General features: G+C 49.8%; 2 protein-coding genes across 3 annotated transcripts in view; both read left to right on the top strand.

Moving 5' to 3' along the window:
• Window positions 1-25,437, top strand: part of LOC126946848 (probable bifunctional dTTP/UTP pyrophosphatase/methyltransferase protein) — a 49,463-nt gene that overhangs the window by 3,687 nt on the left and 20,339 nt on the right. Inside the window, exons 2-8 of one of the 2 annotated variants that reach the window (XM_050777535.1) lie at window positions 1,946-2,077; window positions 8,540-8,587; window positions 13,122-13,186; window positions 18,026-18,087; window positions 18,744-18,852; window positions 22,514-22,901; window positions 24,744-24,906. In XM_050777535.1, coding sequence (XP_050633492.1) covers window positions 1,946-2,077; window positions 8,540-8,587; window positions 13,122-13,186; window positions 18,026-18,087; window positions 18,744-18,852; window positions 22,514-22,901; window positions 24,744-24,906 — 967 coding nt within the window. Of the gene's footprint in view, window positions 1-1,945; window positions 2,078-8,539; window positions 8,588-8,624; window positions 9,040-13,121; window positions 13,187-18,025; window positions 18,088-18,743; window positions 18,853-22,513; window positions 22,902-24,743; window positions 24,907-25,437 lie in introns of those variants that run through there. The other variant, XM_050777536.1, reaches the window with a different exon arrangement.
• LOC126946856 (ADP/ATP translocase 3) overlaps window positions 24,875-25,437 on the top strand; it is a 42,231-nt gene continuing 41,668 nt past the window's right edge. Inside the window, exon 1 of the mRNA XM_050777572.1 lies at window positions 24,875-24,884. The gene's annotated coding sequence lies outside the window, so the exon portion shown is untranslated. The remainder of the gene's footprint in view (window positions 24,885-25,437) is intronic.

Below are 25,437 nucleotides of genomic sequence, written 5' to 3' on the forward strand. Positions count from 1 at the left end.
GATGGCAGAAAAGTTATTAGTGATGGTGGGGTAGTTACTGGTTGCCTATGGATAGAGCAGTGGGCAGGAGTCTGCTCTTGGGAACTAAGGACAGGAGGTCTGGTACCTGGGAGAGGGGACCCCACGTGCCTGGGCCTAGTGACGGGGATGAGAATGGTCTGGGTGCCTTACAGAAGGCATGGGTCTCCATGATGGGGGGTGACGGGGCATAAGGCAGGAGTCTACGTGATCTGGGGTTGAGGTCTGCGGGGCAGGTCCAGGGCTTGGTGACTGGTGCCCTGAAGACCAGGATGGGCGTTGGGGCCAGGATCTGGGTACGCCTTCAAGAGGTGAGGAGGGCTGAGGAGGGTGTAAGAGTTGAAGAAAGATGAAACAAGAAAAGCAGCTTCACAGTCAAAGACAGATTTATTTTGGAGAATAAGCCTGAGGGGGGCTTCCGGCGGCGTTCGGTCGGGAGCGTTCTCTTACAGACTGAGGGTACTTAAGGGTTTAGGAAGGGAAGCCTATGGCGGGCTCGGAATGTTTCTGTGTGAGGCAAAGTTGACTGATGGGTTGGAATGTCTCTGGTCTGAGGAGAGCTTATCTTGGCCTTGGGATGTTTCTGGTCACGGTGGTTTATTTCAGGGTTTGACTGTTTCTGGTCATGCTGACATTAGCCATGAGGCTCATGATTTGGGGCTGGTTTTAGGCGGTTTTTAATCAAGGGAACTTAAAATGGTGGCACTTGTCCAAGATGGTGGTAAGTGCCCAAGATGGCCGTGCGTGTCCAAGATGGCCGTGCGTGTCCAAGTTGGCCGTGCGTGTCCAAGTTGGCAGTATGTGTCCAAGATGGTGATATGTGTCCAAGTTGGCCGTGCATGTCCAAGATGGCGGTGTGTGTCCAAGATGGCGGTATGCGTCCAAGATGGCAGTATGTGTCCAAGTTGACCGTGTGTGTCCAAGATGGTGGTGTCTGTCCACGATGGCGGTGTGTGTCCACGATGGCGGTGTGTGTCCACGATGGCGGTGTGTGTCCACGATGGCGGTGTGTGTCCACGATGGCGGTGTGTGTCCAAGATGGCGGTGTGTGTCCAAGATGGCGGTGTCTGTCCACTATGGCGGTGTGTGTCCACGATGGCGGTGTGTGTCCACGATGGCGGTGTGTGTCCACGATGGCGGTGTGTGTCCACGATGGGGGTGTGTGTCCACGATGACGGTGTATGTCCAAGATGATGGGGTGTGTCCAAGATGGCGGTGTCTGTCCCAGATGGGGGTGTCTGTCCACGATGGCGGTGTCTGTCCAAGATGACGGTGTGTGTCCAACATGGGGGTGTGTGTCCAAGATGACGATGCTTGTCTGTCAGAGGGGGAGATGCGGAGTTCCCTGAGCCCTGGCAGGTTGTGACAGCCAGGGGCACCCCCACTGGGGACATTTACCACCATCATTCCTGACCCCACAGTCTCTGCGGGGATCACTACCTCTCAGACCAGGCCTCCCCAGGGACGCTGTTGTCTCTTCCTGGGTACCAGGGATTGACTCAGAGCCATCATTGCTTCCTTTCCCGCAGCCATCACTGCTGGCATTTTTCCTGAACTTCCTGTGGGCAGGATGGTTTTACCCCAACCATCAGGGCTCCGGGAACCCTCTGCCACCATTGACTCATGCGTTCAGGGCCTGAGTCAATCGCTCCCCGCTGGCCTCTTCGTTCCTGGCTTCTTCCTTTGCCAATGTCTTCCGTCGAGAGCCAGGAAGGCCCCCGGTCAGTCCCTGAAGGCCCCTAACCACACTTAGGGAAAGCTCTGGTGAGTTTCCGACTCCCCGGCCACACTCAGGGAAGGTTCGGTGGATGGAGGAGAAGATCGGGGCGTGTAGCCAACATCTCCTGCCAATCTTGCACGTTCCGTTCCGTTCCGTTTTCTTAGGCTCTTTCGTTGACCCTCCTGACCCCTTTTTCTTCTGTTGCAGGGTCTGAGGTTTGAGGTGGTCCCCTCCAGGTTTAAAGAGAAGCTGGACAAAGCCTCCTTCGCCACTCCGTACGAGTACGCCATGGAGACCGCCAAGCAGAAGGCCTTGGAGGTGGCCACCCGGATGCACCAGGCAAGGGGCCCCCTGCCCTTCTGCCCCCATGAAAATTCCTTCGCTCTGACGAGGGGATTTGCAGGTGCTAAATATCCATGATACAAATAAGTGTCATTCACAAGATACAGTTGGTGCCACAGCTGAGCTATTACTATGTTACAATGTAATGCGCTGTTGCAAGTAACCTAATAGTTACTTAGATAATAGTATCATTTATGATACAGAATTAATGTAGATTATTACTATATGTGTTACATTCTCTTGCAATTGATATCATAGTATCATTTATGATATAGAATTAATGTACCTTATCTGCTACTGTTATTTTCTTGCAATTGATGTAGCATCATTTATGATACAGAATTAATGTAGATTATTACTATATGTGTTATATTCTCTTGCAATTGATATCATAGTATCATTTATGATATAGAATTAATGTACCTTATCTGTTACTATGTTATTCTCTTGCAATTGATGTAGCATCATTTATGATACAGAATTAATGTAGATTATTACTATATGTGTTATATTCTCTTGCAATTGATATCATAGTATCATTTATGATCTAGAATTAATGTAGCTTATCTGTTACTATGTTATTCTCTTGCAATTGATGTAGCATCATTTATGATACAGAATTAATGTAGATTATTACTATATGTGTTATATTCTCTTGCAATTGATATCATAGTATCATTTATGATATAGAATTAATGTACCTTATCTGTTACTATGTTATTCTCTTGCAATTGATGTAGCATCATTTATGATACAGAATTAATGTAGATTATTACTATATGTGTTATATTCTCTTGCAATTGATATCATAGTATCATTTATGATATAGAATTAATGTACCTTATCTGTTACTATGTTATTCTCTTGCAATTGATGTAGCATCATTTATGATATAGAATTAATGTAGATTATTACTATATGTGTTATATTCTCTTGCAATTGATATCATAGTATCATTTATGATATAGAATTAATGTAGCTTATCTCTTACTATGTTATTCTCTTGCAATTGATGTAGCATCATTTATGATACAGAATTAATATAGATTATTACTATATGTGTTATATTCTCTTGCAATTGATATCATAGTATCATTTATGATATAGAATTAATGTAGCTTATCTCTTACTATGTTATTCTCTTGCAATTGATGTAGCATCATTTATGATACAGAATTAATGTAGATTATTACTATATGTGTTATATTCTCTTGCAATTGATATCATAGTATCATTTATGATCTAGAATTAATGTAGCTTATCTGTTACTATGTTATTCTCTTGCAATTGATGTAGCATCATTTATGATACAGAATTAATGTAGATTATTACTATATGTGTTATATTCTCTTGCAATTGATATCATAGTATCATTTATGATATAGAATTAATGTAGCTTATCTGTTACTATGTTATTCTCTTGCAATTGATATAGCATCATTTATGATATAGAATTAATGTAGATTATTACTATATGTGTTATATTCTCTTGCAATTGATATCATAGCATCATTTATGATATAGAATTAATGTAGATTATTACTATGTGTTATATTCTCTTGCAATTGATATCATAGCATCATTTATGATCTAGAATTAATGTAGATTATTACTATGTGTTATATTCTCTTGCAATTGATATCATAGCATCATTTATGATCTAGAATTAATGTAGCTTATCTGTTACTGTGTTATTCTCTTGCAATTGATATAGCATCATTTATGATATAGAATTAATGTAGATTATTACTATATGTGTTATATTCTCTTGCAATTGATATCATAGTATCATTTATGATATAGAATTAATGTAGCTTATCTGTTACTATGTTATTCGCTTGCAATTGATATAGCATCATTTATGATATAGAATTAATGTAGCTTATCTATTACTATATGTTACAATATTCTTTTGCAATTGATATCATAGCATCATTTATGATACAGAATTAATGTAGATTATTACTATGTGTTATATTCTCTTGCAATTGATATCATAGCATCATTTATGATCTAGAATTAATGTAGATTATTACTATGTGTTATATTCTCTTGCAATTGATATCAGTATCATTTATGATATAGAATTAATGTAGATTATTACTATGTGTTATATTCTCTTGCAATTGATATCATAGCATCATTTATGATCTAGAATTAATGTAGATTATTACTATGTGTTATATTCTCTTGCAATTGGTATCATAGCATCATTTATGATATAGAATTAATGTAGCTTATCTGTTACTATGTTATTCTCTTGCAATTGATATAGTATCATTTATGATATAGAATTAATGTAGCTTATCTATTTATGTTACAATATTCTCTTGCAATTGATATCATAGCATCATTTATGATACAGAATTAATGTAGATTATTACTATGTGTTATATTCTCTTGCAATTGATATCATAGCATCATTTATGATCTAGAATTAATGTAGATTATTACTATGTGTTATATTCTCTTGCAATTGGTATCATAGCATCATTTATGATATAGAATTAATGTAGCTTATCTGTTACTATGTTATTCTCTTGCAATTGATATAGTATCATTTATGATATAGAATTAATGTAGCTTATCTATTTATGTTACAATATTCTCTTGCAATTGATATCATAGCATCATTTATGATACAGAATTAATGTAGATTATTACTATGTGTTATATTCTCTTGCAATTGATATCATAGCATCATTTATGATCTAGAATAATGTAGATTATTACTATGTGTTATATTCTCTTGCAGTTGATATCATAGCATCATTTATGATACAGTATTAATGTAGATTATTACTATGTGTTATATTCTCTTGCAGTTGATACCATAGTATCATTTATGATATAGAACTAATGTAGCTTATCTGTTACTGTGTTATTCTCTTGCAATTGATATAGCATCATTTATGATATAGAATTAATGTAGATTATTACTATGTGTTATATTCTCTTGCAATTGATATCATAGTATCATTTATGATATAGAATTAATGTAGCTCATCTATTACTATATGTTTTAATATTCTCTTGCAATTGATATCAGCATCATTTATGATCTAGAATTAATGTAGATTATTACTATGTGTTATATTCTCTTGCAATTGATATGAATAGTATCATGTATGATATTCAATTAATGTAGCTTATCTATTACTATGTATTCTAATCTCTTATGGTCAGGCGCGGTGGCTCACGCCTATAATCCCAACACTTTGGGAGGCCAAGGCGGGCGGATCACCTGAGGTCAGGAGTTCAACACCAGTCTGGCCAACATGGTGAAATCCCATCTCTACTGAAAATACAAAAATTATCTGGGCGTGGTGGTGCACGCCTGTAATCCCAGCTACTCAGCAGGCTGAGGCAGGAGAATTGCATGAACCCGGGAGATGGAAGTTGCAGTGAGCCGAGATCATGCCACTGCACTCCCGCCTGGGCGATAGAGCAAGACTCCGTGTCCAAAAAATAAAAAATAATTTATCTTGCAATTAATATAATAGTGTCATTTATGATATACAATTAATGTAGTTTATTACTATGTGTTATAATATTATCTTGCAATTAATATAATAGTATCATTTATGGTATACAATTAATGTCCAGTATTACTATGTGTTGTAATATTCTACAATTAATATAATAGTATTATATATTGTAATAGTATGATATAGAATTATGTAGCTTATTACCGTGCCACTATGTAATATCTGATTGCAATTAATGTAACATCATTTCTAATATAGAATTATGTAGTTTATCCGTTCCTATATGCTACAATGCAATATACAATTATAATTAATATACTACTATCATTTAAGATTTAAGATTCATGTAGCTTATCTGTTACTATGTTATGAATGTAATATTGCAGTTAATATAGTAATATCAGTTACAATATAGAATTAACATCTATCAGTATGTGTTGCGATACACAGAATTAGTATGTGTTCCTGTGTGAGACTATGTAATACACTATGACAATTAACATAATTGGATCATCATGTAGAATTACGTCACTTATCTGTTACTATATGCTACTATGTAATACACTATTATTTTAGTAGAGGTGGAGCTTCACCATGTTGGCCAGGCTGGTCTCCAACTCCTGACCTCAGGTGATCCACCTGCGTTGGCCTCCCAAAGTGTTGAGATTACAGGTGTGAGCCACCGCGCCCGGCCATAATACACTATTATAATTAATACACTCCGTCATTTAGGATAGAGAAGTCATGTAGCTTATCCATTACTATATGTTATATAATGTATGACTCCAATTAATATATGAGTCACAATGTATAAAATTAACGCAGCTATTACTATATGTTGTAACTTGCTGTTACAAAGAATGTAATACTATCATTTAGGATATAGAGTAAATGTAGCTCCCCTGTTGATGTGTGTTACCATACAATACGCCATGGCACTTAATAATAAGAGATACATTAGAGGGCCGGGCGCGGTGGCTCACACCTGTAATCCCAGCACTTTGTGAGGCCGAGGCGGGCAGATCACGAGGTCAGGAGATCAAGACCATCCTGGCTAACACGGTGAAACCCCGTCTCTACTAAAAACACACATACAAAAATTGGCTGGGCCTGGTGGCGGGTGCCTGTAGGTAGTGGCAGGTGCCTGTAGTCCCAGCTACTCGGGAGGCTGAGGCAGGAGAATGGCGGGAACCTGGGAGGCGGAGCTTGTAGTGAGCTGAGATGGCGCCACTGCCCTCCAGCCTGGGTGACAGAGCGAGACTCTGTCTCCAAAGGAAGGAAGGAGGGAAGGAGGGAAGGAAGGAAGGAAGAAAGGAAGGAAGGAGGGAGGGAGGGAGGGATGGAGGGAAGGAAGGAAGGAAGGAAGGAAGGAAGGAAGGAAGGAAGGAGGGAGGGAGGGAGGGAAGGAAGGAAGGAAGAAAGACATTAAAGAAAGGAAGGAAGGGAAGGAAGGAAGAAAGACATTAAAGGAAGGAAGGAAGGGAAGAAAGACATTAAAGGAAGGAAGGAAGGAGGGGAGGAAGATATTAAAGGAAGGAAGGAAGGGAAGGAAGACATTAAAGGAAGGAAGGAAGGAAGGAGGGGAGGAAGACATTAAAGGAAGGAAGGAAGGGAAGGAAGACATTAAAGGAAGGAAGGAAGGAAGGAGGGGAGGAAGACATTAAAGGAAGGAAGGAAGGGAAGGAAGACATTAAAGGAAGGAAGGAAGGAAGGAGGGGAGGAAGACATTAAAGGAAGGAAGGAAGGGAAGAAAGACATTAAAGGAAGGAGGGGAGGAAGACATTAAAGGAAGGAAGGAAGGAGGGGAGGAAGACATTAAAGGAAGGAAGGAAGGGAAGGAAGACATTAAAGGAAGGAAAGAAAGAAGGGAAGGAAGACATTAAAGGAAGGAAGGAAGGATGGAAGGAAGAAAGGAAGGAAGGAAGAAAGACATTAAAGGAAGGAAGGAGAAAGACATTAAAGGAAGGAAGGATGGAAGGAAGGAAGGAAGACATTAAAGGAAGGAAGGAAGGAAGGAGGGAAGGAAGGAAGGAGAGAGAAAAGGAAAGGAAGAAAGCCATTAGAGGGAATGCTGTTGTGAGTAGTGCTATGAAGACAGGAATATTGATTGTGGCTTTTGGCAGTGCAGAGCTTAGGGAGGCCAGGGCTGGGGGCGACGAAGGTCAAAGCTGCACTCAGATGTCCTGTGACTGCCGGCTGCTCTGCGGCTGAATTTCCAACCTGGATTTGTTTTATCACCCTAAGTACCTTTTTCTTTTTCTTTCTTGCCTTTTTTGTTGTTGTTGTTGGGGACGGAGTCTCGCTCTGTCACCCAGGCTGGAGTGCAGCGGTGCGATCTCGGCTCACTGCAACCTCCACTTCCTGGGTTCCAGAGATTCTTCTGCCTCAGGCTCTGAGTAGCTGAGATTACAGGTGCCCGACTGATAAATTTGTATTTTTCTTAGAGACGGGGTTTCACCGTGTTGGCCAGGCTGGTCTCGAACTCCTGACCTCAGGCGATGCACCCGCCTCAGCCTCCCAAAGTGCTGGGATGACAGGCGTGAGCCACCGCGCCCGGCCCTAAGTACCTTTTTCTGAAATTACATCGAACAGGTCAAAAGTCTTTTGGCCTTAATTCTGGGCAACTTGGGGCCCCTGGATCAACCTCAAGTAGAACCTGGAAGAACAAAAACTTACGCAACAGGCATCGTGTTTCCCGTGGTGCCCGTGAGACGCTCTGTGAGTGCCGGACCCCTGATCCTGCAGCCCCTGGGGCCCCGGCCTCACCCACGTTCCAGTCCCTACAGGGGGACCAGCTGGGACACCCACTCGTGTCCTTGCTCATGACTTGGAGCGTCCCCAGCCTGAACTTCCAAAGTGGGCCTGGCTTTGCACCCTGTGCTGCTGTTTCACGCCCGTACCAACGGGGTGGACACTCCTCTGTGAGACCCACGGCATGTCACCACTAAACCGGAATCTTGCTTTCTTGCAGAAGGACCTGCGGACGCCCGACGTGGTCATCGGGGCCGACACGATCGTGGTGAGTGAGGCCAGGGTCCCTCCTTTCTAACGTCCGACTTGGTTTTCACGTGCTGGGTGACTCTGCCTGTTCCGGACGTTCCGGGTTCCCTTGAAGACAGCAGTCCTTTGCCAGGGGCCAGCAGCGCCTCCTGGGTATGAGCACCCTGGCCTGTGGAGGAAAGGGGTGGACTCGCTTCCGGAAACTTCCATCACAAACCGCCACCAGATAAGGGGCCTAAAGGCACAGGAAGGGGCCGGGCGCCGTCGCTCGCCCCTGTCATCCCAGCACTTTGGGAGGCCGAGGCGGGCGGATCACCTGACGTCAGGACTTCGAGATCAGCCTGGCCAACATGGTAAAGCCCCATCTCTACCAAAAACACAAAAATGATCACGCCTGTCATCCCAGCACTTTGGGAGGCCGAGACGGGCGGATCACGAGGTCAGGAGATGGAGACCATCCTGGCTAACACGGTGAGACCCCGTCTCTACTAAAAAAATAGAAAAAAAAATTAACCAGGCTTGGTGGCGGGCGCCTGTGGTCCCAGCCGCTCGGGAGGCTGAGGCAGGAGAATCACTTCAATCCGGGAGGCGGGGGGTGCAGTGAGCCGAGATCACGCCACTGCTCTGCAGCCTGTGTGACAAGAGCAAGACTCCGCCAAAAAAAAAAACAAAAAGGCACAGGAAGGTACACAGTTCTGGAGGCCAGAAGCCACAAATCAAGGTGTCTGTAGGATTCGTTCCTTCCAGACGTACTGAGGAGACGTTGGTCTTGGTCCGTCTCCAGCTCCTCGTGGCTGCCGGCAGCTCCTTGTATCCTTTGGCTCATGGGTCCCGTGGTTCCTATCGGTGCCTCCATCTCCATGTGGCCTTCTCCCCTCTGGGTGTCAGTGTCCATATTTTCCTCTTCTTTTTCTGGTTTTGAGACGGAGTCTCACTGTGTCACCCAGGCTGGAGCACAGTGGCATGATCTCAGCTCACTGCAAGCTCCGCCTCCCGGGTTCAAGCGATTCTCCTGCCTCAGCCTCCCGAGTAGCTGGGACTACAGGCACCTGCCACCTCGCCCGGCTAATTTTTGTATATTTAGTAGAGACGGGGTTTCACCACGTTGGCCAGGCTGGTCTCGAACTCCTGAGCTCAGGTGATCCACCCGCCTCGGCCTCCCAGAGTGCTGGGATTATAGGCATGAGCCACCGTGCCCGGCCGACATTTTCCTCTTCTTATGACGACACCTCTCATAAAGTGCCCGCCCTAATCCTGTCCAACCGCATCTTAATTACATCGGCAAAGACCCATTCCTCTTTTTTTTTTTTTTTGAGACAGAATCTCACTCTGTCCCCCAGGCTGGAGTGCAGTGGCCGGGTCTCAGCTCACTGCAAGCTCCGCCTCCCGGGTTTACGCCATTCTCCTGCCTCAGCCTCCCGAGTAGCTGGGACTACAGGCGCCCGCCACCTCGCCCGGCTAGTTTTTTGTATTTTTTAGTAGAGACGGGGTTTCACCGTGTTAGCCAGGATGGTCTCGATCTCCTGACCTCGTGATCCGCCCGTCTCGGCCTCCCAAAGTGCTGGGACTACAGGCTTGAGCCACCGCACCCGGCCTTTTTTTTTTTTTTTTGAGACAGAATCTCACTCTGTCCCCCAGGCTGGAGTGCAGTGGTGTGATCTCGGCTCACTGCAACCTCTGCTTCCCGGGTTCAAGCGATTCTCCTGGCTCAGCCTCCTGAGTATCTGGGATTACAGGCGCCCGCCACCACGCCCAGCTCATTTTTGTATTTTTAGTAGAGACGGGTTTCATCATGACCAGGCTGGTCTCAAACTCCTGACCTCAAGTGATCCGCCTGCCTGGGACTCTCAAAGTGCTGGGATGACAGGCGTGAGCCACCGCGCCCGGCTGAAACTTTCCCCTTTTTATAACACCACCACCCATAAAGTGTCCACCCTAATCCTTTCCAACCGCATCTTAATGACATCGGCAAAGACCCATTTTTTTTTTTTGAGATAGAGTCTCACTCTGTTGCCCAGGCTGGAGTGCAGTGGTGGGATCTCGGCTCACTGCAACCTCCGTCTCCCGGGTTCAAGCAAATCTCCTGCCTCAGCCTCCCGAGTAGCTGAGACCACAGGCACCTGCCACCACACCCGGCTAATTTTTGTGTTTTTAGTAGAGACGGGGTTTCACCGTGTTAGCCAGGATGGTCTCAAACTCCTGCCTCGGCCTCCCAAAGTGCTGCGATTACAGCTGTGAGCCACCGCGCCCGGCCTATGTCTTTTGTTTCTAAGCCACCCAGTCTCTGGTATTCTGTGACAGCAGCCTGAAATGGACTGAGACATCTCATAAGAGGAGGAGATGAGGACACAGACACACACAGAGGGACGACCCTGTGAGGACACAGAGAGAAGACGGCGTCTCCAAGCCCAGGAGAGAGGCCTCAGGAGGAACCAGCCCTGCCCACACCTGGATCTCGCCCTTCCAGCCTCCACGACCGTGGGAGGATCAATTTCTGTAGTTTAAGCCACCCGGGTTAAAGGACTTTGCTATAGTGACCTGAGCAGACTAACACATCTGCTCTTAAGTATGTACCCAAAAGGATTCAAAACAGGTCTTCAACAAAAAACTTCTACATAAATGTTCACAGCAGCACCATTCACAACAGCTAAAAGCCAGGAACAGCCCACATGCCTTTCAGTGGATAAATGGATAATTACAACACGGTCCATCCACACACAGTGGAATACTATGCAGCCATGAACAGGAACGAGGCTGGCCGGGCGCGGTGTCTGACGCCTGTAATCCCAGCACTTTGGGAGGCCGAGGCGGGCGGATCACGAGGTCAGGAGATCAAGACCATCCTGGCTAACCCGGTGAAACCCCGTCTCTACCAAAAAATACTAAAAACTAGCCGGGCGAGGTGGCGGCGCCTGTAGTCTCAGCTACTCGGGAGGCTGAGGCAGGAGAATGGCGGGAACCCGGGAGGCGGAGCTTGCAGTGAGCTGAGATCCGGCCACTGCACTCCAGCCTGGGCGACAGAGTGAGACTCTGTCTCTAAAAAAAAAGAAAATTAGCTGGACGTAGTGGCGGGCACCTGTAATCCCAGCTACTTGGGAGGCTGAGGCAGGAGAATCACTTGAACCTGGGAGGCGGAGGTTGCAGTGAGCTGAGACTGCACCACTATACTCCAGCCTGGGCAAAAGAGTGAGACTCCATCTCAAAGGAAAGGAAAGGAAAGGAAAGGGGAAGGGAAGGGAAAGGAAGGGGAAGGGGAAGGGAAGGGGAAGGGAAGGGGAAGGGGAAGGGGAATGGGAAGGAAAGGGGAAGGGGAGGGGAGGGGAAGGGGAAGGGGAGGGGAGGGGAAGGAGAAGGGAAGGGAAGGGGAAGGGAAGGGGAAGGGAAGGGGAAGAGGAATGGGAAGGAAAGGGGAAGGGGAGGGGAGGGGAAGGGGAAGGGAAGGGAAGGGGAGGGGAAGGGAAGGGGAAGGGAAGGGAAGGGGAGGGAAGAGGAAGGGAAGGGGAAGGGGAAGGGAAGGGGAAGGGAAGGGGAAGGGAAGGGGAAGGGAAGGGGAAGAGGAAGGGAAGGGAAGGGGAAGGGGGGGGAAGGGAAGGGGGGGGGGAGGGGAGGGGAAGGGGAAGGGAAGGGGAGGGGAAGGGGGGGAAGGGAAGGGGAAGAGGAAGGGAAGGGAAGGGGAAGGGGAGGGGAAGGGGAAGGGGAAGGGAAGGGAAGGGGAGGGGGAGGGGAAGGGAAGGGGAAGAAGGGAAGGGAAGGGGAAGGGGAAGGGGAGGGGAAAGGGAAGGGAAGGGGAAGGGAAGGGGAAGGGGAAGGGAAGGGGAAGGGAAGGGGAAGGGGAAGGGAAGGGGAGGGGAGGGGAGGGGAAAGGGAAGGGAAGGGAAGGGGAAGGGGAGGGGAAAGGGAAGGGAAGGGGAAGGGAAGGGGAAGGGGAAGGGGAAGGGAAGGGGAAGGGAAGGGGAAGGGGAAGGGAAGGGGAGGGGGAGGGGAGGGGAAAGGGAAGGGAAGGGGGAGGGGAAGGGAAGGGGAAGCGGAGGGGAGGGGAGGGGAAGGGGAAGGGAAGGGGAAGGGAAGGGGAAGAGGAAGGGAAGGGAAGGGGAAGAGGAGGGGAAGGGAAGGGGAGGGGAGGGGAAGGGAAGGGAAGGGAAGGGAAAGGAAAGGAAAGGAAAGGAACAAGGAACATGAATGAAGCTTGAGGACATCACGCCTGGTGACGGAAAGCAGGCACAGAGGACCGCAGCTTGCAGGATTCCATCACTACGCCGTGTCCACAACGGGCAAACGCACAGTGAAAGAAAGAGGATCTGGGGAGGGGCACTGGGGCGGGACAGCTTCCTGGGGCCAGGGTCTCCTTCTGGGGTGAAGAGAACATTCTGGAACCAGGCAGGTCGCGGTAAGGCAACGTGGTCCGTTCAGGTAGTTGTATGATACGGTGACTCTCGGGCCGTGTCCACTTCATTTCCGTAAAACGAGTGAGTTCTGCCAATGGCCCCGTGGGGCTTGCGTGGGCCTGACTCAGGTGGCGGGGACCCACTCCCCGCGTTCCCTTCCTCTCGCAGACGGTCGGGGGGCTGATTCTGGAGAAGCCGGTGGACAAGCAGGACGCCTACAGGATGCTGTCCCGGTGAGCACCGTGCTGGCCTCGGAGCTGTCTCAGGTTCTGGGCCAGAGTAGCCGGCATATCCGGCCGGGTGTCCTGGGGAGCAGGGTGGATGTGTCAGCTCTGCCGTCGGAGCTGTGCTGTCTGTGCTCCTCTGTGTGCGCTGTGTGTGTGAGCTGTGTGTGTGAGCTGTGTGTGTGAGCTGTGTGTGTGAGCCGTGTGTGTGAGCCGTGTGTGTGCGCTGTGTGTGTGAGCTGTGCTGTGTGAGCTGTGTGTGTGAGCTGTGTGTGTGAGCTGTGTGTGTGAGCCGTGTGTGTGAGCTGTGTGTGTGAGCCGTGTGTGTGAGCCGTGTGTGTGCGCTGTGTGTGTGAGCTGTGCTGTGTGAGCTGTGTGTGTGAGCCGTGTGTGTGAGCCGTGCTGTGTGAGCTGTGTGTGTGAGCTGTGTTGTGTGAGCTGTGTGTGTGAGCTGTGTGTGTGAGCTGTGTGTGTGAGCCGTGTGTGTGTGAGCTGTGTGTGTGAGCCGTGCTGTGTGAGCCGTGCTGTGTGAGCTGTGCTGTGTGAGCTGTGTGTGTGAGCTGTGTGTGTGAGCTGTGTGTGTGAGCCGTGTGTGTGAGCTGTGCTGTGTGAGCCGTGCTGTGTGAGCTGTGTGTGTGAGCTGTGCTGTGTGAGCTGTGCTGTGTGAGCTGTGTGTGTGAGCTGTGTGTGTGAGCCGTGTGTGTGAGCCGTGTGTGTGTGAGCTGTGTGTGTGAGCTGTGTGTGTGAGCCGTGTGTGTGTGAGCTGTGCTGTGTGAGCCGTGTGTGTGAGCTGTGTGTGTGAGCTGTGTGTGTGAGCTGTGTGTGTGAGCTGTGTGTGTGAGCCGTGTGTGTGAGCCGTGTGTGTGCGCTGTGTGTGTGAGCTGTGCTGTGTGAGCTGTGTGTGTGAGCTGTGTGTGAGCCGTGCTGTGTGAGCCATGCTGTGTGAGCTGTGCTGTGTGAGCTGTGTGTGTGAGCTGTGTGTGTGAGCTGTGTGTGTGTGAGCCGTGTGTGTGAGCTGTGCTGTGTGAGCCGTGCTGTGTGAGCTGTGTGTGTGAGCCGTGCTGTGTGAGCCGTGCTGTGTGAGCTGTGTTGTGTGAGCTGTGTGTGTGAGCCGTGCTGTGTGAGCCGTGTGTGTGAGCTGTGTGTGTGAGCTGTGTGTGTGAGCCGTGTGTGTGAGCTGTGCTGTGTGAGCCGTGCTGTGTGAGCTGTGTGTGTGAGCTGTGTGTGTGAGCTGTGTGTGTGAGCCGTGTGTGTGAGCTGTGCTGTGTGAGCCGTGCTGTGTGAGCTGTGTGTGTGAGCTGTGCTGTGTGAGCCGTGCTGTGTGAGCTGTGTTGTGTGAGTGTGTGTGTGTGTGAGCCGTGCTGTGTGAGCCGTGTGTGTGAGCTGTGTGTGTGAGCTGTGTGTGTGAGCCGTGTGTGTGAGCTGTGCTGTGTGAGCCGTGCTGTGTGAGCTGTGTGTGTGAGCTGTGTGTGTGAGCTGTGTGTGTGAGCTGTGTGTGTGAGCTGTGTTGTGTGAGCTGTGTGTGTGAGCTGTGCTGTGTGAGCTGTGCTGTGTGAGCTGTGTGTGTGAGCTGTGTGTGTGAGCTGTGTGTGTGAGCCGTGCTGTGTGAGCCGTGCTGTGTGAGCCATGCTGTGTGAGCTGTGTGTGTGAGCTGTGTGTGTGAGCTGTGTGTGTGAGCCGTGTGTGTGAGCTGTGCTGTGTGAGCCGTGCTGTGTGAGCTGTGTGTGTGAGCTGTGCTGTGTGAGCCGTGTGTGTGAGCTGTGTTGTGTGAGCTGTGTGTGTGAGCCGTGCTGTGTGAGCCGTGTGTGTGAGCTGTGTGTGTGAGCTGTGTGTGTGCGCTGTGTGTGTGAGCTGTGCTGTGTGAGCTGTGTGTGTGAGCCGTGTGTGTGAGCTGTGTGTGTGAGCTGTGTGTGTGTGAGCTGTGTGTGTGAGCTGTGCTGTGTGAGCCGTGCTGTGTGAGCTGTGTGTGTGAGCTGTGTGTGTGTGAGCTGTGTGTGTGAGCCGTGTGTGTGAGCTGTGCTGTGTGAGCCGTGCTGTGTGAGCTGTGTGTGTGAGCTGTGTGTGTGAGCTGTGTGTGTGAGCCGTGTGTGTGAGCCGTGCTGTGTGAGCTGTGTGTGTGAGCTGTGTGTGTGTGAGCTGTGTGTGTGAGCCGCGTGTGTGTGAGCTGTGTGTGTGAGCCGTGTGTGTGAGCTGTGCTGTGTGAGCCGTGCTGTGTGAGCTGTGTGTGTGAGCTGTGCTGTGTGAGCCGTGCTGTGTGAGCTGTGTTGTGTGAGCTGTGTGTGTGAGCTGTGCTGTGTGAGCCGTGTGTGTGAGCTGTGTGTGTGAGCTGTGTTGTGTGAGCTGTGCTGTGTGAGCTGTGTTGTGTGAGCTGTGCTGTGTGAGCTGTGTGTGTGAGCCGTGCTGTGTGAGCCGTGCTGTGTGAGCTGTGCTGTGTGAGCTGTGTGTGTGAGCTGTGTTGTGTGAGCTGTGTTGTGTGAGCTGTGTGTGTGAGCTGTGTGTGTGAGGTGTGCTGTGTGAGCCGTGTGTGTGAGCTGTGCTGTGTGAGCCGTGCTGTGTGAGCTGTGTGTGTGAGCTGTGCTGTGTGAGCCGTGCTGTGTGAGCTGTGTTGTGTGAGCTGTGTGTGTGAGCTGTGTGTGTGAGCCGTGCTGTGTGAGCTGTGTGTGTGAGCTGTGTTGTGTGAGCCGTGCTGTGTGAGCCGTGTTGTGTGAGCTGTGCTGTGTGTGTGAGAGCTGTGTGTGTGAGCTGTGTGTGTGAGCTGTGTGTGTGAGCTGTGTTGTGTGAGCTGTGTGTGTGAGCTGTGTGTGTGAGCCGTGTGTGTGAGCCGTGCTGTGTGAGCCATGCTGTGTGAGCTGTGCTGTGTGAGCTGTGTGTGTGAGCTGTGTGTGTGAGCCGTGTGTGTGTGAGCCGTGCTGTGTGAGCCATGCTGTGTGAGCTGTGTGTGTGAGCTGTGTGTGTGAGCTGTGTGTGTGAGCCGTGTGTGTGAGCTGTGCTGTGTGAGCCGTGCTGTGTGAGCTGTGTGTGTGAGCTGTGCTGTGTGAGCCGTGCTGTGTGAGCTGTGTTGTGTGAGCTGTGTGTGTGTGTGAGCCGTGCTGTGTGAGCCGTGTGTGTGAGCTGTGTGTGTGAGCTGTGTGTGTGAGCCGTGTGTGTGAGCCGTGCTGTGTGAGCCGTGCTGTGTGAGCTGTGTGTGTGAGCTGTGTGTGTGAGCTGTGTGTGTGAGCTGTGTGTGTGAGCTGTGCTGTGTGAGCCATGCTGTGTGAGCTGTGTGTGTGAGCTGTGTGTGTGAGCTGTGTGTGTGAGCCGTGTGTGTGAGCTGTGCTGTGTGAGCCGTGCTGTGTGAGCTGTGTGTGTGAGCTGTGCTGTGTGAGCCGTGCTGTGTGAGCCGTGTTGTGTGAGCTGTGTGTGTGAGCTGTGTGTGTGAGCTGTGCTGTGTGAGCTGTGTGTGTGAGCTGTGTGTGTGAGCTGTGTTGTGTGAGCTGTGTGTGTGCGCTGTGTGTGTGCGCTGTGTGTGTGAGCTGTGTTGTGTGAGCTGTGTGAGGTGTGCTGTGTGAGCTGTGTGTGTGAGGTGTGCTGTGTGCGCCGTGCTGTGTGAGCCGTGTGTGTGAGCTGTGTGTGTGAGCTGTGTGTGTGAGCTGTGCTGTGTGAGCCGTGTGTGTGAGCTGTGTTGTGTGAGCTGTGCTGTGTGAGCTGTGTGTGTGAGCCGTGCTGTGTGAGCCGTGCTGTGTGAGCTGTGCTGTGTGAGCTGTGTGTGTGAGCTGTGTGTGTGAGCTGTGTGTGTGAGCTGTGTTGTGTGAGCTGTGTGTGTGAGCTGTGTTGTGTGAGCTGTGTGTGTGAGCTGTGTGTGTGAGGTGTGCTGTGTGAGCCGTGTGTGTGAGCTGTGTTGTGTGAGCTGTGTGTGTGAGCTGTGTGTGTGAGCTGTGCTGTGTGAGCCGTGTGTGTGAGCCGTGTGTGTGAGCTGTGCTGTGTGAGCTGTGTGTGTGAGCTGTGCTGTGTGAGCTGTGTGTGTGAGCTGTGTGTGTGAGCTGTGTTGTGTGAGCTGTGCTGTGTGAGCTGTGTGTGTGAGCTGTGTTGTCTGAGCTGTGCTGTGTGAGCTGTGTGTGAGCTGTGTGTGTGAGCTGTGTGTGTGAGCTGTGCTGTGTGAGCTGTGTTGTGTGAGCTGTGCTGTGTGAGCGTGTGTGTGAGCTGTGTTGTCTGAGCTGTGCTGTGTGAGCTGTGTGTGAGCTGTGTGTGTGAGCTGTGTTGTGTGAGCTGTGTTGTGTGAGCTGTGCTGTCTGAGCTCTGCTTTCTGAGCTGTGTGTGAACTGTGCTGTGTGAGCTGTGCTGTGTGAGCTGTGTTGTGTGAGCTGTGCTGTCTGAGCTCTGCTTTCTGAGCTGTGTGTGAGCTGTGCTCTCTGAGCTGTGCAGGGAGCAGGCACCATCCCTCCATGCTCACCCTTGTCTGGGATTCTGCAGCACCGATCCCAGAGTGTCTCACGCCCACTGCAGACTGTTGGGGCCATGAGAAGTTGGCAGTGCCCTGTCCTTCCCACTGGGCGTCCTGGACCTGAGCCCACAGCCTGGCATCTCACTCCCATCCCAGGACATGGGAGAGACGCGCCCCTCCCTGCCCGCCATAGGCCCAGCTGAGGGCTGCCCGGCCTGGGGCCTCCCGTCAGGGCCACGGCTCGTGGGATTTGTGATGCCTTCCTTGGCCTCTCCGTAAAGGTTTCCCTGGAGACCACACGGCAGGACCATCGGGAAGCAGAGACTGGGGACGGAGCCAGGACCAAGGACACCTCGCTGGCTCCCTGGTTTGAGACTCGCTTTGTAGCTCCCACGGTTCACAGCACGGTCACCGGTTGTGTCTTGCAGGTTGAGTGGGAAAGAGCACAGCGTGTTCACAGGCGTCGCCATTGTCCACTGCTCCAGCAACGGTAACCGTGGCCCGGGGATCGGGGTCCCCCCCAGAGGCCTAGAGAAGAACCCGGGACATTCTCAGGACCCTGGGCTGGAGGGAGGGGGACGGTTACCCACCCCCACCCCCAGAGGGGTTTGTGCTTATGGCCTGCCTGGGAAAGTTGTCAGCCGATTTGGAAGTGTGCAGGAGAAAGGAAAACGTGTGCTTTGTCTCTCTTTCTTTTTTTTTTTTTGAGACAGAGTCTCGCTCTGTTGCCCACAGGCTGGACTGCAGTGGTACAATCTCAGCTCACTGCAACCTCTGCCTCCCAGGTTCAAGCGATTCTTCTGCCTCAGTAGCTGGGATTACAGGCGCCCATCACCACGGCCAGCTAATTTTTGTATTTTTAGTAGAGACGGGGTTTCACCATGTTGGCCAGGCTGGTCTCGAACTCCTGGCCTCAGGTGATCCACCTGCCTCAGCCTCCCAAAGGGCTGGGATTACAGGCCTGAGCCACCACGCCCGGCCCCTTTCTCTCTTTTCTTGTCTGAGACGCACCCCTTTCCCCCATGAACCATCCACATCTGAACTGTGCGCTACACTCAAGTCCACACCTCCACAGCCTTTCCACTGTCAGGGCACGGAGGTGACAAGCCGGCGTCCAGGCTCACCCCCAGGGCTCTGTCCTTGCAGACCGTCAGCTGCACACCAGGGTCTCGGAATTCTACGAGGAAACGACGGTGAAGTTCTCGGAGCTGTCTGAGGAGCTGCTCTGGGAATACATCCACAGCGGGGAGCCCATGTGAGTCTCGGGGGCGGGGGGAGGACGGGGGACACATGTGGAAGCCTCTGGCCACCCTCACACACGGGGTCCCACTCGGCCTTTGGGAAAGAAGGAGGCCCCTGTTCCTGAGGCCGTGTGGCAGAGGGAGAGCCGCCCGGCTGGGAAGCACAATTATCCCTGGGCACACCTGTACTTTTCTGAGCCACCCGCTGTTCGCTGGGGGCTCGTCCAGGCACCTGCTCAGGTTGGGTCATTTGCTCCAGGGGCTCACAGAACTCAGGACAGCACTTTTCCTTCCCAGTTCCTTCTTCACGACCACACTGAGCCATGGAGGCTCAGAGAACCAGACTCCCAGGACAGAGAGGGGCCGGGTGGGAGCCAAGGGCTGCGGTGGGGACGGGGGAGGCCCTGGGCAGGGGTAGAGAAGTTCATGCCGTGGGAGGAGGAGACCCCAGAGGTCTATGCCCAGCATGCTGGCTACAACTAACACTGAGAAACGGTGTGATCCAAAATCACCCTAAGAGGTGATTCTAACGGTCGTCCCTGCCAAAGAATGGTGAGCGTGGGAGGTCTGCCGGCACCCGTCGGCTTCACTCATCATCCACCATCTGCGTCTATATGGGCTAAACTCATCTACATCACACATCGTGTCTACATAATGATACATTATATAACGTAACGTGATAGAATTATATTTACAATTATATATAATTTATGTATTACACATATATTAATTATACATAATTATACGTTATGCAAATAGTTTATATATTATATATTTCTAATCTATTCTATTATATTATACTGTAATATGTACATATAATATATTTTATTATAGAGTATAAATCATAATTTCGATTGATATTTAATGGTTAATTTTTAATGATTAATTTTAATTAATATTAAGTAATGATTGTCATAATTAATATTAATGTAATGTAGTTATACACCATTATAATTATAATAGATATTGTTACAATACGTTATATTATAGATTATATAACACTTAAAATAGTTTATATAATAGGGACTGTTATATATAGTTATATATAATCGATTATATATTATAATAAAATATAATTATATATATTTATGTAATATAGAATTATATATATGAATCTATGATATGATGGATAATATATATGTATTAAATATGAATAGATGTAACTATACATATTAATATATATTAATTACATAATACTATATATTAATTAGGCCAGGCACGGTGGCTCAAGCCTGTAATCCCAGCACTTTGGGAGGCCGAGACGGGTGGATCACTAGGTCAGGAGATCGAGACCATCCTGGCTAACACGGTGAAACCCCGTCTCTACTAAAAAATACAAAAAACTAGCTGCGCGAGGTGGCGGGCGCCTGTAGTCCCAGCTACTCGGGAGGCTGAGACAGGAGAATGGCCCGAACCCGGGAGGCGGAGCTTGCAGTGAGCTGAGATCCGGCCACTACACTCCAGCCTGGGCGACAGAGCGAGACTCCGTCTCAAAAAAAAAAAAAAAAAAATACTATTATATATTAATTATGTGTGATTATATGCATATAAATTATATATTAAATATATGTAATTATACATATTAATTATATATGATACAATATTATAATATATAAATATTATATATAGTATACATAATATATAATTATATATAATATAATATATGATTATATTAAAAATAATTATATTAAATATATTTTTATATTATAAAAGTATATAAAATATTTATATATTTATGTATATAAATACATTTGTATAAAATATGTTTATATATATATAAATAATTTTATCTATTTTTTTGAGACAGGGTCTCACTGTCACCTGGGCTGCAGTGCAGTGGCAAAGTCATAGCCCCTGCAGCCTCAACCTCTCCAGTCAAAATGATCCTCTCACCTCAGCCCCCCTAGTGGCTGGGTCTACAGATGGATACCACCACGCCTGGCTAATTTTTTAAAATTTTTTGTAGCAGGCCAGGCGCAGTGGCTCAAGCCTGTAATCCCAGCACTTTGGGAGGCCGAGACGGGCGGATCACGAGGTCAGGAAATCGAGATCATCCTGGCTAACACGGTGAAACCCCGTCTCTACTAAAAAATACAAAAAACTAGCCGGGCGAGGTGGTGGGCGCCTGTAGTCCCAGCTACTCGGGAGGCTGAGGCAGGAGAATGGCGGGAACCCGGGAGGCGGAGCTTGCAGTGAGCCGAGATCGCGCCACTGCACTCCAGCCTGGGTGACAGAGCCAGACTCCGTCTCAAAAAAAAAAAAAAAATTTTTTGTAGCAATGGGGTCTCACTATGTTGCCCAGGCTGGTCTTGAACTCCTGGGCTCAAGCAATCCTCCCACCACAGCCTCGTGAGTAGCTAGGACCACAGGCACACGCACCAACGCACAGGCCCGATTTTGTTTTTGGTTTTTGTCGAGATGGAGTCTGCGTAACGTATACGTATCTTAACCTAGAGGATGCTACGTCAACTGAAATAAGCCAGACAGAGAAAGATACCACAGGATCTCACTTATATGGAATATAAAACAGTTGCACTTAGTCAAAGAATACAAGATATAAGTCAGGGCCAGGTGCGGTGGCTCACGCCTGTCATCCCAGCACTTTCGGAGGCCGAGGCGGGTGGATCACTTGAGGTCAGGAGTTTGAGACCAGCCTGGCCAACATGGCGAAACCCCATCTCTACAAAAAATACAAAAATTACCCGGGCGTGGTGGCGGGCGCCTGTAATCCTAGCTACTCTGGAGGCTGAGACAGGAGAATCGCTTGAACCCGGGAGGCGGAGGTTGCTGTGAGCCGAGATCACACCACTGCACTCCAGCCTGGGCGACAGAGCGAGACTCCGTCTTTAAAAAAAAAAAAAAATTAAGTGAGACGGGAGGAAGAATTTCAAGGCTTTTTCCAGCCTGGTGACTGTGGCTTTCAGTAACACTGTCTTACTGGAAAATTGCCAGCACACTAGATCTCAAGTCTTCTCCCCACACACACAAAATAAGTACATGAGGTGCTGGATAGGATAATTGGCTTGATTTAATGATGTTACATGTATACGTATGTCAAAATATCCCATTTAACACATGAAATTTTTTTTTTTTTTTTTTTTTTTTTTGAGACAGAGTCTTGCTGTGTCAGCCAGGCTGGAGTGCAATGGCACGATCTTGGCTCACTGCAACCCCTGCCTTCCAGTTTCAAACGATTCTCCTGCCTCAGCCTCCCGAGTAGCTGGGACTACAGGCACCTGCCACCACGCCTGGCTAATTTTTGTTTTTTTTTTTTTTTTGAGACGGAGTCTGGCTCTGCCGCCCGGGCTGGAGTGCAGTGGCCGGATCTCAGCTCACTGCAAGCTCCGCCTCCCGGGTTCACGCCATTCTCCTGCCTCAGCCTCCTGAGTAGCTGGGACTACAGGCGCCCGCCACCTCGCCCGGCTAGTTTTTTGTATTTTTTAGTAGAGACGGGGTTTCACTGTGTTAGTAATTTTTGTATTTTCAGTAGACGGGGTTTCACCATGTTGGCCAGGCTGGTCTCGAACTCCTGACCTCAGGCGATCCACCCGCCTCGGCCTCCCAAAGTGCCGGGATGACAGGCGTGAGCCACCGCGCCCGGCCTTGCCCTGAAATTTTTAGACCCGGAAGCTTTTCTCCCCGTCGTCACCTCTTAACCTTCCCCTGCCCACCCAGGGACAAAGCTGGCGGCTATGGGATCCAGGCCCTGGGCGGGATGCTGGTTGAGTCTGTGCACGGGGACTTTTTGAACGTCGTGGGCTTCCCGCTGAACCACTTCTGCAAGCAGCTGGTGGAGCTCTACTACCCACCCCGCCCGGAGGACCTGCGGCAGCCCGTCCAGCACGACTCCATCCCGGCCGTGGACACCTTCGAAGACCTCAGTGATGTGGAGGGGGGCGGCTCGGAGCCTGCTCAGAGGGAGACGGGCAGCCGCGACGAGAAGGCCGAGGTGGGAGCGGCCGGACAGGCCACGGCCGAGGCCGAGTGCCACAGGACTCGGGCGACCCTGCCCCCGTTCCCCACACGCCTCCTGGAACTGCTGGACGGCTTTAAACTATCAAAGGTACCTGTGTCTGTCTCCTCAGGTTGCTTTCACCGATAACCCCACACACTCGGCTTGAATCAACAGTCCTGGAGGCTGGCAGTCTGAGGTCAAGTTCTCTCAGGGCCACGCTTTGTCCGAACGTTCTAGGGGAGGCTCCTTCCTGCCTCTCCCAGCTCCTGGGGGCTCCAGGCATCCCTGGGCTTGTGGCCGCATCACTCCAGTCTCTGCCTCCGTCTCCACGTGGCCCCTCCCGCATCCTCTGTGTCTGTGTCCTCCTCTGCTCCTCCTCTCTCTTAGAAGAAGGCCTGTTGTTGGGTTCAGGGCCCTGATCCAGGATGATCTCATGTCAAGATCCTTAACTTGATTACATCTGCAAAGACCCTATTTCCAAATCAGGTCTCATTCCAGGTCCTGGACTTTAGGATGCGGACAGATCTTTCTGGGGGCCGCTGTTCCATCTGGTATAATTATATTCCGTTCCTTCTAGGGTTCTAGGGGAGGCTCCTTCCTGCCTTTCCCAGCTCCCGGGGGCTCCAGGCGTCCCTGGGCTTGTGGCCGCATCACTCCAGTCTCTGCCTCCGTCTCCACGTGGCCTTCTCCTCTGTGTCTGTGTCTCCTCTTCTGTCTCTTACAAGGACACCTGTCACCGGATTTTGAGGCCTCCCTAATCCACTGACTGCAACTCATCTGAAGTCCCCTAGCTTACTTGCATCTGCAAAGACTCTTTTTTTTTTTTGAGATGGAGTCTGGCTCTGTCGTCCAGGCTGGAGTGCGGTGGCGCCATCTCGGCTCACTGCAAGCTCCGCCTCCCGGGTTCCCGCCATTCTCCTGCCTCAGCCTCCTGAAGGGTTTCGCCATGTTGGCCAGGCTGATCTCGAACTCCTGACGTCAGCCGATCCATCCACCTCGGCCTCCTAAAGTGCTGGGATTACAGACGTGAGCCACCACGCCCAGCCTCAGGCCCCGTCTTTCAGCCGTTCTGCAGGTCTGGGCTCCCAGGGTCCCCTCACGGCGCACAGCAGACCGAGAAGGGATGCAGCCCTCCCAACACCAGGGGTCCCTTACAGGGCATCCTCTGGGAAGCAGAGGTGGGGATGTCAGGTGCAGGAGGGGCGCAGGTTTTGGGGAGACAGGGAGACCGGGCTGACACCTCCTGTCATTCATCATCACCAGGAGAGAGAACATGAGGTGAATAAGGAATAAAGGTAGTTACGGCACATTCCATCTCTGTCTCTAATTTACTGAGTGATGATTATTAAATCACCACCGGATGGATTATAAACAACAGACATGATTCTCCCACCGTCCTGGAGGCTGGAAGTCTGAGATCCAGGTGTGGGCAGGGCTGGTTCCTCCTGAGGCCTCTCTCCTGGGCTTGGAGACGCCGTCTTCTCCCTGTGTCCTCACAGGCTCGTCCCTCTGTGTGTGTCTGTGTCCTCATCTCTTCTTATAGGGACCCCAGTCCTATTGGATGAGGCTCCACCCAAATGACCTCATTTTACCTGAATCACTTCTTTCAAACCCTGCCTGTGCATACCGTCACATCCTGACCTGAGGGACTGGGGGTATTAGGGGTGCAACATACGGGTTTGGAACTCAGCCCATATCTGCAGCACGTTGATTTTTCTCCCACAGGCTGGTTTTTCTGCATGATGTTCATCGATGTGCTTTTACCTTGTGTACGCCTTGTTTTACAGCTGGAGACTTGATCCTCCAGATCCCCAGCGTTCTCTGTAAAAGGCGGCTCGGTGGCCCCGTCGAATACTTTCGACAACATTGGTCTGCGTCTTTTGGGTCTGCGGGAGTCAAAAGTACTCGGCAAGTGACTTCATGGGTCTCTCTGCACTTGTTTTTTAACAGGCCCTGCTCACTGCTTGCAAGCTGAAGGTGTTCGATTGGTTAAAACGTGAAGCACCCCAGAAGGCGCCAGATATTGCCAGCAAAGTGGACGCCTCTGCCTGTGGAACGGAGAAGCTTCTGGACGTCTGTGCTGCCATGGGGCTCCTGGAGAAGACACAGCAAGGTGACAGGACCCAGCGGGTTTTCCTCTGACGATCTTTACAGGTAGAAGTCACTGAGGGAAAGTGAGCTGGAGCCCGGGCAGAGCGAGGAAGGAGGGCCAGACCTTCTATCCCTCTGCCCTCGGGAACGCTGCTTTTCCGAGAACGGGGAGAAGCAGAGGGTGAATGAGAGAGGGGGAACAGTGGTGGCCGCGAGCACGCCGGAGAAGTGTGACGTCCTTATGGGCTCTAGTCTCAAAGGGGCTGTATCAGTCCATGTTCTCCTGAGAAACAGAACCCAGTAGGGTGCACACAGACATTAATTTACTTGCTGATTGATGTTTATGGACAGATAAGGTGGGTGGATGGGTAGACAGATACATAGATAGATGATAAATGCATAGATACCTTGATATAGATTGACGATACAGAGATGATAGATACATAGGTGATGGGAAGAATTGATAGATACATAAATGGATGGATGGATGGTAGGTGGATAGATGGATGGGAGGAAGGATGAATGGATGGATGGACAGATGGATCGATCAATG

The sequence above is a fragment of the Macaca thibetana genome, chromosome X (assembly GCF_024542745.1).
Source record: "Macaca thibetana thibetana isolate TM-01 chromosome X, ASM2454274v1, whole genome shotgun sequence".
Classification (NCBI taxonomy): domain Eukaryota; kingdom Metazoa; phylum Chordata; class Mammalia; order Primates; family Cercopithecidae; genus Macaca; species Macaca thibetana.